This window comes from Caretta caretta, chromosome 11 (assembly GCF_965140235.1).
Source record: "Caretta caretta isolate rCarCar2 chromosome 11, rCarCar1.hap1, whole genome shotgun sequence".
NCBI lineage: Eukaryota > Metazoa > Chordata > Testudines > Cheloniidae > Caretta > Caretta caretta.
In genome coordinates this window covers 26306873-26321724 of record NC_134216.1, presented here as the reverse complement: position 1 = coordinate 26321724, position 14852 = coordinate 26306873, and the positions used below count along the sequence as shown (strand labels likewise).

Genomic DNA, 14852 nt, shown 5'->3' with positions numbered 1-14852 from the left:
AGGCCAGGCTCAGAAATACTACAAGAAAGACATTCACACATGGTTTTCTTTTAACAGCAGAATCTGTCAACATAACATAAGAACGGCCATACTGGGTCAGACCAAAAGGTCCATCTAGCCCAGTATCCTGTCTTCTGACAGTGGCCTTTGCCAGGTCCCCCAGACGGAATGAACAGACCAGGTAATCGTCAGGTGATCGATCCCATCCCCCATTCCCAGCTTCTGGTAAACAGAGGCTAGGGACACCATCCCTGCCCATCCTGGCTAATTACCATTGACAGACCTATCCTCCATGAATTTATCTAGTTCTTTTTTGAACCCTGTTGTAGTCTTGGTCTTCACAACATCTTCTGACAGAGTTTCATAGGTTGACTGTGCATTGTGTGAAGAAATACTTCCTTTTATTTGTTTTAAACTTGCTGCCTAATTATTTCATTTGGTGACCCCTAGTTCTTGTGTTATGAGGAGTAAACAACACTTCCTTATTTACTTTCTTCACACCAGTCAAGATTTTATAGACCGTTATCATATCCCCCCTTAGTCATCTCTTTTCCAAGCTAAAAAGTCCCAATCTTATTAATCTCTTCTCATACCGAAGCTGTTCCATACCCCAAACATTTTTGTTGCCCTTTTCTGAAACTTTTCCAATTCCAGTATATCTTGTTTGAGATGGGATGACCCCATCTGCACGCAGTATTCAAAATGTGAGTGTACCATGGATTTATATAGAGGCAATATGATATTTTTTCGTCTTATTATCTTTCCCTTTCTTAATGATTCCCAACATTATGTTACCTTTTTTGACTGCTGCTGCACATGGAGTGGATGTTTTCAGAGAACTATCCACAATGACAGTTCTTGAGTGGTAACAGCTAATTTAGACCCCATCATTTTATATGTATAGTTGGGGTTATGTTTTTCAATGTGCATTACTGTGCATTTATCAACATTGAATTTCATCTGCCATTTTGTTGCCCAGTCATTCACTTTTGTGAGATCACTTTGCAGTAGGGTTGTCAAGCGATTAAAAAAATGAATCGCGATTAATCACACAATTAATCGCACTGTGAAACAATAATAGAATACCATTATTTAAATAGTTTTGGATGTTTTCTACGTTTTCAAATATATTAATTTCAGTTATAACACAGAATACAAAGTGTACAGTGTTCACTTTGTATTTAGTTTTTATTAGAAATATTTTCACTGTAAAAAACAAAAGAAATAGTATTTTCAATTCACATAATATAAGTACTATTATGCAATCTCTTTATCATGAAAGTTGAACTTACAAATGTCAAATTATGTACAAAAAAATAACTGCATTCAAAAATAAAACCATGTAAAACTTTAGAGCCTACAAGTCCACCTAGTCCTACTTCAGCCAATCGGTCAGACAAACAAGTTTGGTTACATTTGCAGGAGATAATGCTGCCCACTTCTTGTTTACAATGTCATCTGAAAGCGAAAACACGTGTTCACAGGGCACTGTTGTAGCTGATGTTGCAAGATATTTACATGCCAGGGGCGCTAAGGATTCATATGTCCCTCCATGCTTCAACCACCATTCCAGAAGACATGCGTCCATGCTGATGATGGGTTCTGCTCGATAACGATCCAAAGCAGAGTGGACTGATGCATGTTAATTTTCATCGTCTGAGTCAGATGCCACCAGCAGAAGGTTCATTTTCTTTTTTGGTGGTTCGGGTTCTGTAGTTTCCGCATCTGAGTGTTGCTCTTTTAAGACTTCTGAATGCATGCTCCACGCCTCGTCCCTCTTTGAAGTGCCATCTAAAATCTGATTTTTAAACCTTGAGTTGAGTGCTGTAGCTACTTTTAGAAATCTCACATTGATACCTTCTTTGCATTTTGTCAAATCTGCAGTGAAAACGTTGTTAAAATGAACATGTGCTGGGTCATCATCTGAGACTGCTATGAAATATATGGCAGAATGCAGGTAAAACAGAGGAGGGGACATACAATTCTCCCCCAAGGAGTTCAGTCACAAATTTAATTAACACATTATTTTTTTAATGAACATCAGCAGCATGGAAGCATGTCCTCCAGAATGGTGGCTGAAACATGAAGGGGCATACGAATGTTTAGCTATCTGGCACATAAATACCTTGCAATGCCAGCTACAAAAGTGCCATGCAAATGACTGTTCTCACTTTCAGGTGACATTGTAAATAAGAAGCAGGCAGCAGTATCTCCCGTAAATGTAAACAAACTTGTTTTTTCTTGGTGATTGGCTATACAAGAAGTAGGACTGAGTGGACTTGTAGGCTCTAAAGTTTTACATTGTTTTGTTTTTGAGTGCAGTTATGTAACAAAAAATATAAATTTGTAAGTTACACTTTCACGATAGAGATTGCACTATAGTACTTGTATGAGGTGACTTGAAAAATAGTATTTCTTCTGTTTATCATTTTTACAGTGCAAATATTTGTAATAAAAAAGAATATAAAGTAAGCAGTGTACACTTTGTATTTTGTGTTGTAACTGAAATCAATATATTTGAAAATGTAGAAAAACATCCAAAATATTTAATAAATTTCAATTTTTATTCTATTGTTTAACAGTGCGATTAATCACTATTATTTTTTTTTAAATGCAGTTAATTTTTTGACCGCATGAGTTAACTGTGATTAACTGACACCCCTACTTCGTAGCTCTTTGCAGTCTGCCTGGGACTTAACTATCTTGAGTAGTTTTGTATCATCTGCAAATTTTGCCACCTCCTTGTTTACCCCTTTTTCCAGATGATTTATGAATATGTTGAATAGGACTGGGACCAGTACAGACCTCTGAGGGACAGCACTATTTACCTCTCTTTCTATTCCGAAAGCTGACAATTTATTCCCATCTTGCGTTTCCTACCTTTTAACCAATTACCGATCCATGAGAGGACCTTTCCTCTTATTCCATGACAGCTTACTTTCCTTAAGAGCCTTGGATGAGGGACCTTGTCAAAGGCTTTCTGAAAAGTACACTTTATCCACTGGATCACCCTGGTCCACATGCTTGTTGACCCTCTCGTCTCGATCATACCAGTGCCAAATGAAACAAAAAGCTGGGTGGACTCCTGTCCACTCCATATAAAAACAAAGGGACCTTTTAAAATCAAGCTTGTGGAGAAGGAACTCACCTGGATGGGAATACAGTACAGGTATGTTAAAAATGTTGGCAAGATAATTAGATCATTGAAATAAAGCTCGTTGGTATGCTTCGAAGGATTATCAGTTGAACAGCTATACCTACGCCCCAACAACTCTTTGTAAATTTGGTATAAGATGGATCAGTCTAGATCCCTGCGAGGAACTATTTTTTAAATCTCGCGCCCATCCTGCCTCCTGCATTGTTTCTTGCACTTTTATCTTGCTCCCACCTGCAGAAATCTTCGATCCCACAAGAGAGTCAGATTCCTCCATTTTACAAAAACAAACCAACGAAAAACAACCCCACCACACCACAGTCAGTTAAAATATTATATATATAAATACGGAATGCAGGCATAATTTTTACCACTAAAAGAATAAAACAAATCTTGCTTAAACTATGTAAAAAAATACTTTAGCCCCTGTTATAACAGACAGCAAATCTCCTTCTATCCCTCGCTTAAATTTAGGTACTAAAACCTTTATTTAAAAAAAACCAAACTTGCTTTACATTGTTGAAATTTTATTTATGAACAAACTGACAAGAGATTTAATGTTTTTCCGCAAATTACTGCAGTCTGTTTTTTTTCCTACCCAATCCAGCCCACAACAAACATTTTATCTGCTCCCACTATCATGGCAGCAGGTTGTGTGGGACCCACAGGATCCCAGTCCCGCTGCAGGGCTCTAGATCAGTCAATGGAACTCAAAGTATATTCACTCTGCAAACTGACCTTACTGCCACCAAGAAAATGAACTTCCATACAAGAATGGTAAAATCATAGGTATAGAGTAGATAAAAACAGCTTTCCCCAGCTTAGTCTGGACCTCATTAATAACCCATGAAGACTCTTTAAATTGGGGTTTCAAAGGCATTAAACCTGACATGAACCTTGTGAAACAAGGGATTACATGGAAACTGGTCTACCTTCATCACACTCATAATAAGCTGAAATAGCTGCCAAAGTAACATGGAAGGAATTTCTCTTTTACCTTTTTGCTTTGTTTTAAATAGAATTAAAAACGATGGGTGTCTAAATTAGCTGTTACACTCAAGAAAGATCTTGGAATCATTGTGGATAGTTCTCTGAAAACATCTGCTCAACGTGCAGTGGCAGTCAAAAAAAGCTAACAATGTTAGGAACCATTAGGAAAGAGATAGCTAAAAAGACAGAAAATATCACATCACTATATAATTCATGGTACGTCCACACACCTTGAATACTGTATGCAGTTCTGGTCACCTCATCTCAGAAAAGATACATTTGAATTGGAAAAGGTACAGAGAAGGACAACAAAAATGATTAGGATTATGGAACAGCTTCCATAAATAAGAACGATAAAAAAGACTGGGACTATACAACTTGGAAAATAAATAACTAAGTGGGGATATAGTAGAGATCTAAAAAAATCATTGATGGTATGGAGAGAATTTATAGGGAAGTGTTATTTACCCCTTCACAGAAGACAAGAACCACGGATCATGCAATGAAATTAATAGGCAGCAGGTTTAAAACAAACAAAAGGAAGTATTTCTAAACACAATGCACAGTCAACCTGTGGAACTCATTGCTAGAGGATGTAGTGAAGGCCAAAAGTAAAACTGGGTTAAAAAAAAAGAATGAGGTAAGTTAATGGAGGATAGATCTATCACTGGCTATTCACAAAGATGGTCAGGGAAGCAACCCCATCCTCTGGGTGTCCTTGAACCCCTGACTGCTAGAAGCTGGGACTGGATGACAGAGGATGGATCACTCAAAATAGCCCTGTTCTTTTCATTCCCTTCAAAGCATCTGGCACAGGCCACTGTCAGAAGACAGGATACTGGGCTAGATGGTCTGACCCAGTATGGCCATTCTTAGGTTCTTATGTTCCCTGTCTGAGGCTTTTTTCAACTCACTAATGAAAAAGCAGTAAAATGTTACCACATCCTATAAGAATTTAGGTCAGACACCTATTAGAGGTGTCTGCCTCTAAACCCCATTATAAATCAAAAGGATTATACAAAAAAATGTTAAAGAAAAGGAGTTTTTCTTACCCATAACTTTCAGGAGAGACCCAACAGTAGGGCATGATTCCATGATAAAGGGCAGGGTTTAGCTACTTTCCAGAGAACCTTGCTCTTGGCAAGGATTACATGGCCACTCAGTAAACCTGTGCTCCTACATCTGAGAAAGAGGCCAACTGGGAACTACCCCAAGCCACCTTGTCCCTCCCTACTGAGGGTAATCTTAGCCCATTCTGGTCATGAAATTATACTCTCAGACCCTGTAACATGAGTCAGTAGCATAGGCATTTTCTTTCTTTCTTTCTTTCTTTCTTTCTAAAACAAAAGTCTTGCCTGAGACCCATTTCTCTCCCCGGACTCAGGGACCATGTCCTCATTCCCACAGGTATTGTCGCAGGAAAACCTGTATCAGAGTAGTAGAGATCCAGGAGAGTTCCTCTCACAAACCTTAAAAGGGCCTACACACACTTTCATAGTTATTGTTTCCGATTTAAAAATATAAATTTGCATTACATGACTGTAATATCTATATAAAAATATCCTTGCATTCCTTGCCTCAAGTTCTACTGATATAACAGTTCAGCTGTCTTATTATTAATTATTTGTATTATTATGTATTTGTATTATAATAGCACTGAGGAGCCCCAGCCATAGACCAGGACCCTGCCGTGCTAGGTGTTGTAGAAACACAGGACAAATAGTCAGTTCTTTCTCTACTTTCTCTTAAATATATAAGAAAAGCGAATGGATAGACAGAGAGACAGGGGAGTACAAGGTAATAATGAGACAATATTGGTCAGCATGACAGGCAGTGCTTTCTGCAACCCAGCAACTTAACTGTTGTCAGTATTTTGTAGGCTTCACGGCAGAGGAGGGTTTTAAGGAGAGATCTGAAGGAGGATAATGAGTTACTTTTGTTGATGCTTAGGGAGGAATTCATTTAAAGCATGAGGGGCAACATAGGAGAAAGCACAAAGGTGCTTGTTTGAAAATTTCACAAGTGGACAGTGAAGACTGGCATCAGGAGTTGATCGCAGGTGACAGCTGGCCTTTTGATACTTAATAAGAGATGATAGATAGGGTGGGGATAGGTTGTGAAGGGCCTTTAAAGTGAAAAGAAATAGATTAAGTTTGCTATGATAGCAAAAAGGGAGCCAATGGAGAGATGCAAAGAGAAGATGATATGGTCAAAGAGATGGGCTAGGGAAATGATCTTTGCAGCATCATTCTGAATAGATATGAGTGCTTCAAGATTGCATTTGTCAAGAGGTAAGGATGTTTCAATAATCACGATGCAACATGATGAGAGCCTGGACTTTGAAGATGGACTTCCTTCCTTTGAAGTTTTTAAGGTCAGGCTTGACAAAGCCCTGGCTGGGATGATTTAGTTGGGGATTGGTCCTGCTTTGAGCAGGGGGTTGGACTAGATGACCTCCTGAGGTCCCTTCCAACCCTGATATTCTATGATTCTATAAAGAGTTTATATTATATTTTGTGCATGGATCGGAAAGGCTGTATCTTATGTTATGCAGAAAGAATCTGCAAGACTTGACCTAGTCTGGATGTGAGGACCTAGAGAGAGGTCTGAGGGCTTGTCTTCACTACAGGGAGATTGATGCTGCTGCAATTGATGCAGAAGGTGTTGATTTAGTGGGTCTAGGGAAGACCCCCTAAATCGACGGCAGAGCACTCTCTAGTCGACCCAGGTACTCCAGCTTGCTGAGAAGAGTAAGGTAAGTCTCTCCCATTGATGCAGCACAGTGAAGACACTGCGGGAAGTCGACCTAGACTACATTGACTCCAGCTTCGTTATTCATGTAGCTGGAGTACCGTAACTTAGGTTGAGCTACTCCGGTAGTGAAGACAAGCCCTCAGACAACAACTGAGTTAAATAACAAGGGAGATGGGGGCTGGCATTCATGAGTCCCTTTAAAATTTGTTAGCACTTATTAGGAATGAACATTCAAGAACAGAGGCACCTGTATCGATACAAGGAAATAAAATCCACCTGCAAAATTCTTCACCTACCATAAACTTTACAGTAACAAATAAGTATTTCCAGCTCACCCTATCAAGGCCTTCCTTTTTTATGAGTTGTGGCCACATCTAATGGCATAGACGATTGATGTGGTGATTACTAGGTCAATTAATAACACCTCTCAGAAGGGAAGGATGGTCTTGTGGTTAAGGTATTAGATTGGACCTTAGGAGCTCTGTGTTCAGTTGCTGGCTCTGCCACAGTCTTGCTGTATGACTATAGACAAGTCAAGGTGGGTAGCAACAGAAGTTTGTCCAATAAAAGATATTACCTCACCCACCTTGTCTCTCATATACTTTGAGACCAAACACCACTATAGGCAAGTCACTTCATCTCTCTACACCTCAGCCCCCAGCTGTAAAATGAGTATGAAGATAATACTGAGTTCTACTATCCCTTGTCTCTTTAAATTGTAAGCTTTTTAGGACAGGGATCATCTCTAACTCTGTATTTGGACATTGCCTAGTTCAACAAGGTCCTGAACTCAGTCAGGACCTCTAGGTGAGGCTGCTGCACAAAGAGTAAATTAATAACAACATTGACCTGATGGACATGGGTTAACTCTGGAAGAATTTGTTCTATCCTTCAAGCAGGAAGTTTCCCCTGAATCTTTCAGCCCTCATTTGTTAAGGATATTGGACAGTAATCTGACCTGTTAACATCCTAACCAGGGAATGCGTGACAAAACGTGGAAAAAGAGTTAAAAATGTGTAACACTACCTTTCTAAATAAGTGTAAACGGTTCCTCCTGGTTAGAATCATATTATGCACATTGTTTGTTTTCTTTTGGTGCATTCATATAACCACCCCACACTATTTCCCCCCCGCCACCCCCCGGATGCTAGTCTCTTCTACCCTGTTACTATTTCAAACCTCAAACTTTTTCAAAACCTAAAGCCATTTAAAATGTTTCATTAATTGTTATGTTTCAATTACATACAAAAACTACATTAAAAGAAGATTATTTGTGTAGCACAACCATCTAGAAACTAGGTAACGACCCTTTATGCATAGCTCATCTTAAATGATCACTCTCCTTACAATGTATATTTTTTCATGGTCTGTGTGTATGTATAAAATCTCCTCCCTGTACTTTCCACTTTATGCATCCGATTAAGTGAGTTGTAGCTCACGAAAGCTTATGCTCAAATAAATTGGTTAGTCTCTAAGGTGCCACAAGTACTCCTTTTCTTTTTGCGAATACAGACTAACACGGCTGTTACTCCGAAACCTGTCTTTATGCATATGCACTTTGATGCAGTCTTTAATTATATGATCACATTTGATTTTTTCCACAAGATCCCTGCCTCATTCATTGCAGAGGATGGACAGTGCTCTAGGAATAAGGCAGTTACATTTTCTCAGTCAACATGTAGCCCAATGCATTATTCACTGCACACCACCCAAACCCAGTACTGAATATGTAATCATTTTTTTCCAAGTGTCTCATAAATATTAATGAATTTAATCTGCACAACTCCCCCAGGAGATAATGAATTTAGCTTCACAACTCCCTTGGCAGGTAAGGAAGTATTATCATCCACAATTTACAACAAACACATGCATCATGATCAGGATTAGAACCCTGAATCTTCAGTACTGCAGCACAGATCTCCACAACTACATCTACTGGACTAACTATATTAGCTAGCAGCAAGAGAAAGCTGTTCTCCTTTAGTGGCTGGTTCACACAGGCTGATGCACCATACAGTGATACAGTGGGTTATCTATGCCCTGTTTTACAGACAGCATAGCCAAGGACAAAGATATGGCAGTTTATTTCTGAGAGGCAGTGGGGCTCAGTGACTATAATTTGGGTCTGCCGTATTAGAGCTGGGATCTATCTTCAACTTCTGTAAACTCACAATGGGGTAGGAAGCACTGATTAATAGTGAGAGATGTGAAGTGAAGGGTATGGAAATATTAACGCCAGTCATCAGAAGAAGTGAATCTAGAACTCTAGTGTCCATGGCAAATGGTGGTGAGTTCCTGCTCCAAATGGTATCCTAGAAAAGGGGGGATGTGCTGGAACCTTCCTGGATGTGGCTCAGTTAGCACAGCTCACTGTTCCCCTTTCCCATCCCTCCGCTCTTTCAGCCACAGCTGGGCAGTTTCTGCCCTGAGGATTTCCAGTGTCAATTGCTGTTGCAATAGTGGCCATAGCGGCCCAGCCTTAGATTATACAGAGATTTTGTTATCCTGCAAAATTATGCTGAGCACCACAAATCAGAGATGGGACATGACAATTTTCAATACCTTATAACAGCCAAATTTAAACAGGATTTCATGAGATGAGCAGAAAAGGCCTGGCCCTACTCTCAAGGAAATTCCATGACCTAATTTCAAAGGCATGCTGCAAGCAATGGAGGAGTTAGGATCTTTTGTAATGGAAAGTGATAGATAATCTGTATGTAGGGGTTTTTACCGGATTCCTCTATGCTTCAGTTGTTTTTGAATAGTGTTTGCAATCAAAATATTACAGCATTGAGACCCAGAAAAATGAAATTGACTTAATTGATTTTCACTGCTCAAGCTGAGAGAAATGCAAAAAATACGAATAGTAAATTGGATTTTTTTAGATTTCACTTTTAGAGCCAAATTTTGTCATCCTTATGCTTAAGAGTACCTTGAAATAAAAGGTGCTATTTGTGGAATAAGAAAACATGAGTTAGGATGGAAAAATCTGACCCTCTGATCTAAAGTATTATTAAAAGCACATGCTAATAGCCAGCTATCTAGTTCTTGTTGATTCTTCCATTTGTCACAGTAACTAGTTTCTGATTAGTAAACATTAGGACTACTTGTCACTCAAACTGGCATTTAAAACCAATTAAGGAGTAACTGTTTCACAATGAATTAGCAACTAAAATATGTAAAAAACAAACCAAAAAACCCACAAAACTAAACTCAAATAAAGTAGAGTATCCAAAATCCACAGCACACTTCTTTGGCTAAATCACTCTTGTACATTGGTATAGACTGTACATGTCTGACACTTCCTAACTTCTTATACAATAGTTATCATCCTGCTGTGACTTTGACAAAAAACTATAGTGGCATTGTATGGTTGTGGGTGATCCTACAAATAACACAGAAGTGCAGATGGACTGCTAACTTTTAGTACCAGCTTACTAGTTATAGAATATGTTTAGAAAGTTCAGGTCTGTATAATTCCAAGGTCTGTCTGCTAAATAATTTAGAGGAAATGGATTTACCTCAAAATCAAAAGATAATCATCATCCCATCACTAGCGAAACAATGTGTTATGGAGGATTGGATTTGGTCAATCATTAGACAAAGGACATAATGCCATCAGTGCTCAATACATACAGGGAGTGTTACTGAAAGGGAAAGATGGAAGTGTTTTCAGTTTGCTGATATTTGGCTCTCTATCTCCATTTTATCCAACACAGAAGATGTGGCTGAGCTTCTTTTGCAGTACTGGGTAGTGACTGGGCATCGATTTGAATGAACTGGCAGAGGCTTAATCCAAAGAAGACTCAGATGGCATTGGTAGGTTGGGAGAAGCAGCCACAGAATGTAATAATGATTATGTTGGTTTCTGTTATTGAGGGTGTTTGCTTGCTGCTTGTCACTTAACTTAGCAATTTTGGGATCTTGTTACCCATCCAGCTGTTAGATGTTCATAACCATGATGGTATCTTTTCCCATCTGTGTCTGGTCAGGAGGTTACAACCTGCACTCTTGGATATGGACTTTGTTACCTTTATCCGAGTTTTCGTCGATTAGCCTACTGAAATGTGTTCTATATGGGGATTCCTCTTAAATCAACCCAGCAACTGAAGCTGGTGCAGAAGGCAGTGCTCTACTTATTAAGCGTATCTTGCCTTGACCATGAGCAGTGCACCAGAGTCTGCCTGTGGATTTCTGGGTAGAGTTTAAAGGTGTTGCTTAGGACATATAAAGCTCTGATCATATTGAGAAGTGATCCCTTGAGAACCCTCTCTGTCCGTGCCATACTACCACAGCCCCAGAACTCTGAAATTCACTCCCCTGGGTCTTAAATAGCCCCAGTCTGTTGACCTTTAGGATATGCTCAAAACTCATCTATTTGGGCATATGTCTGGGGACAGTTGAGGTTTTTATCAGCCTGGACAGGTATATAGATTTTATCTATTGGGAGTATTAGTTTTGTAGGCGGTAATGGGGAGGGGGGCACTCCGCATTTTGTGAACATGATGCTTTGGTGTAAAGAAAATGTGATTTTAGTCTACTGCTGTTTTTGTCTTGGTCTGTTTGTGTTTTTATCTGGTAATCAGTCTGAGACAGGCATACTTTTTATGCCTGTATGAGTAAATGACAATATACACTTAGAAACAATTCATAACATAGCTCAAAACTGTCAGACATTCAGGTACTCTTTTAAAAGGAAACCTACCTGCTTCAGGACTTGTTTGATTACAGCTGCTAACAATGCTGTTTGGTATCACTGGAGTGGAGGAGGCGTGGATTCTTGACTGAGGTGGGTTCAGATGTAATGAATTTCCTAAAGCCATTCCTGACTGACTAAGCACCCCACAGTTCCCACTAGCCTGCATCTGATTTATTAAGCCTGCAAGATGGTTGTTTGGGCCTGGGCTAGTACCATGGACAAAGTTAGTGTTTGCATTCTGGCAGTGCATACCTTCCCCTCTTAAAGGTAAGCTCTGTGTCAATGAATTCTGAAGAGTGCCAGAGTTCATATTGGCGTCTGTAAAATGCATCTGGTTAGCAGAACAAGGCAAAACAGTATTTGAGCTCCCACAACCGGTGGTACTATTGCTGTTCATGTGAGAACTTTGACAACTCATGGACTGAAGTAACTGAGACATAGAACTGATGGGAAATGAACCTTGATTTTGCTTTCTTATCAAATCAGATCCAGGCTTAGGAACTCCAGAACTATCCAAATGAGACTGTCTAAGCAAACTCAATACTGTGGTAGTTGGTTGTTTTCTTTTCCTCAAAGGGTCTTTTTGCTGAGACATCAGTTTATCTCGTAGTGCTGCTCGACCACTTTGCCCTTCACTTGTTGGTAGAAGCATGTTGGCAGCAGGAGGAAACATGGTGTTTAAAGTGCTATGTCCTTCATTGTTGCCACCACTGGCAACAGTTCCAGAATTGCTACTGCTGCTACTGTTGTTACCAGCAAGTTTATTTTGATTTGCTAGCTGTGCTTTGGCTGCTGCTGAGAGTAAACTACTTGCTGGAAAAGAGGCAGCATTGTGCTGATTCAAGATCTGATTTAAAGGCATTCCCAGCAAACCAGGCTGACTCTTCAGGGGACCACTTCCAGCAGATGCAGTAGGAAAAACTGCATTGCTTGGGGGATTTAATACATTACTCATTCCAGCAATTATCGGGTTAGGGATGTCCTTGTACTGATGAAGTCCATCAGGCTTGGTGGAAGGGCTTGATGGCATAGATGGTCTTGGAGACCCTATTGTTGATCTTGGTGACCTGGGAGGAACTTTGATACCACTACAGGATGACTGTGGTCCTACTGGAGGCAGCATGAAATTTCCATGATCTGATGATGTGGAAGATGAACGTGATCTTTGGGGAGACGCCTCAATCCTTCCAATCCCAGATGCCATCATATGGACTGGGGATGTCACTGGTGAAGGAGAGAGGGAAGTTGAAGCTGAATGCTGAACTCTTTGTACATGACTTCCATGGTTCATGTGACCAGGTTTTACAGTTGGCAAAGGGAGATTGCTTGGCAAAGGGACAACAGCAGGAGGCATGCTTACATTCATTACAGGTACCTGAGAATGGACATTAGAATGGTAAGTAGTTGGGTTAATGATAACAGGATTCTGATTAATTGGCTTGCTAGGAATAGGGTCAAGAATGCCAAGTGGATCCTTCTCTGATGTTAATGGCTTTTTCTGAAGAGCACAAGAAGGTGGAGGAGGTGGAGGTGGGCCTTGGGGTGGTTTATGGTGAAACATTGCTCGTGGTAGTTCCATACTAGCTGAAAAATTACACATGGGTTTTTTCATTACTGGGCTTTTTGTGGTCAAGGTTGGGGAAAGAGGTATATTAGTCCTTCCAGCCATTGCACAGGATGACTGAACTGGAGAACCATGTAGCATTAGTGAAGGTGGAGATAAAGGAGTCCTGTTCACGTGAACAGGACTAGAGTTGGGCGCTCCATGAAAATTGGAATTGTTTCTTGTGAAAACATCAGGGCTTCCAAGTGGATCAGTCCTAGGAGAGATTGAGCCATCTCCATATATCTGTGATCCTGATGAAGCTGGACTAGGCATTCCACCATGACTGCCACGATATGGAGACTTCTGTCCATGATCGTTACTGCCCAATCTCTGCCTAGGATAGACAGAATGAAGATCTTGTTGCTGGCTTCCAGTCACTTCTTGTACATAAAGCCTACCCATGGCATTAGATGCCCCTATCATTAACTTGAAAGGAGTTTTACATTCTGGGATCACAGAATTTGTAATTCCTTCGTGTGATTTATTCCTCATTGATCTTGGAGTTGTTGCTTGAGAAGGTACTACTGGAGTTGCACCTGATATTAAAGAAACAGTAATTAATATTTTGAAATCTGTTAAAAAATTAAGTTTTGCACATTCATGTACATCTACAGCTATTACATATAAAAACAAAGAAAAAGTTATTTAGGTTCCAAAACAAATACTCAGAAGTTAGGAAATCCAAGATTTATGGTTGCCTGTTCAAAAACAGTACACAATAATATAATTAAAGACTGTGTCATAATGCATATGTACAAAAGAAGCAAAACTGAGGTTGCATGGGCAATCGGACACAAGTCATTTCCTAACTTTCAAGTGTTTGACTTCGCTATTTAAATAACTTTCTTTTGGCATAGAAAAAACTACATTGTTTCATATTTCTCCCCCAGATGATTGTTTTCACCTATGTTTTGTGCAACTGTAACAACCTTCCCTGCATCATGCATCATCATTAAGGCTACGTTTTAGTCACAGGTATTTTTAGTAAAAGTCATGGACAGGTCATAGGCAGTAAACAAAAATTCATGGCCCGTGACCTGTCTTTGACTTTTACTAAATACCCCTAACTAAAACTTGGGTCAGGGGGCCGCGAGTCCTTGGGGGGGAGAGGCGGTCTGTGGGTGATGGGGGGGGGGGAATCCTGGGACCCGCGTTGGAGGGAGCGGTGGCACGCGGCCTGGGACCCCTGCTGGTGCTGGGGGTGGCGTTGGTAGGGTTAGCAGGCTCCCTACCCCTCTCTGACCGGCATGTCGCTGCAGCTCCTAGCGGGAGAGGTGGCAAGGGGGGCTCCGCATGCTGTTCCTGCCACAAGTGCCGTCTCCGCAGCTCCCATTGGCTGGGAATGGCAGCCAATGGGAGCTGCAGGGGAAGCACCTGTGGGCATGGGCAGTGCGCAGACCCCTGGTCCCTCCGCCTAGGAGCTGCAGGGACATGCTGGTGGGAGCCGGGTAGCCCCCCTCCCCAGGTAAGTGCCACCCTGCACCCCAAGCCCCTGCCCCCTCCCACACACTCAAACTGCTGCTGCTGGCCACTGTAGAAGTCACGGAGGTCACAGAAAGTCACAGAATCCATGACTTGTGGGACCTCTGTGACAGATACAGCCTTAATCATCATCAGGGTTTGACCCCCCAAACTTTCAGCACTTCAAC

The 14852-nt window shown here is 40.7% G+C and overlaps 1 protein-coding gene across 9 annotated transcripts in view; it reads right to left on the bottom strand.

Annotated features, from left to right (window-relative positions):
- Window positions 1-14852, bottom strand: part of MBD5 (methyl-CpG binding domain protein 5) — a 246850-nt gene that overhangs the window by 60550 nt on the left and 171448 nt on the right. For all 9 annotated transcript variants that reach the window (XR_007359130.2, XM_075117824.1, XM_048869264.2 and 6 more), the window contains one exon: window positions 11604-13739. Coding sequence is in view for 8 of the 9 variants with exons in the window: in XM_075117824.1 (XP_074973925.1) it covers window positions 11604-13739 (2136 nt within the window). In the remaining variant the exon portion in view is untranslated. The remainder of the gene's footprint in view (window positions 1-11603; window positions 13740-14852) is intronic.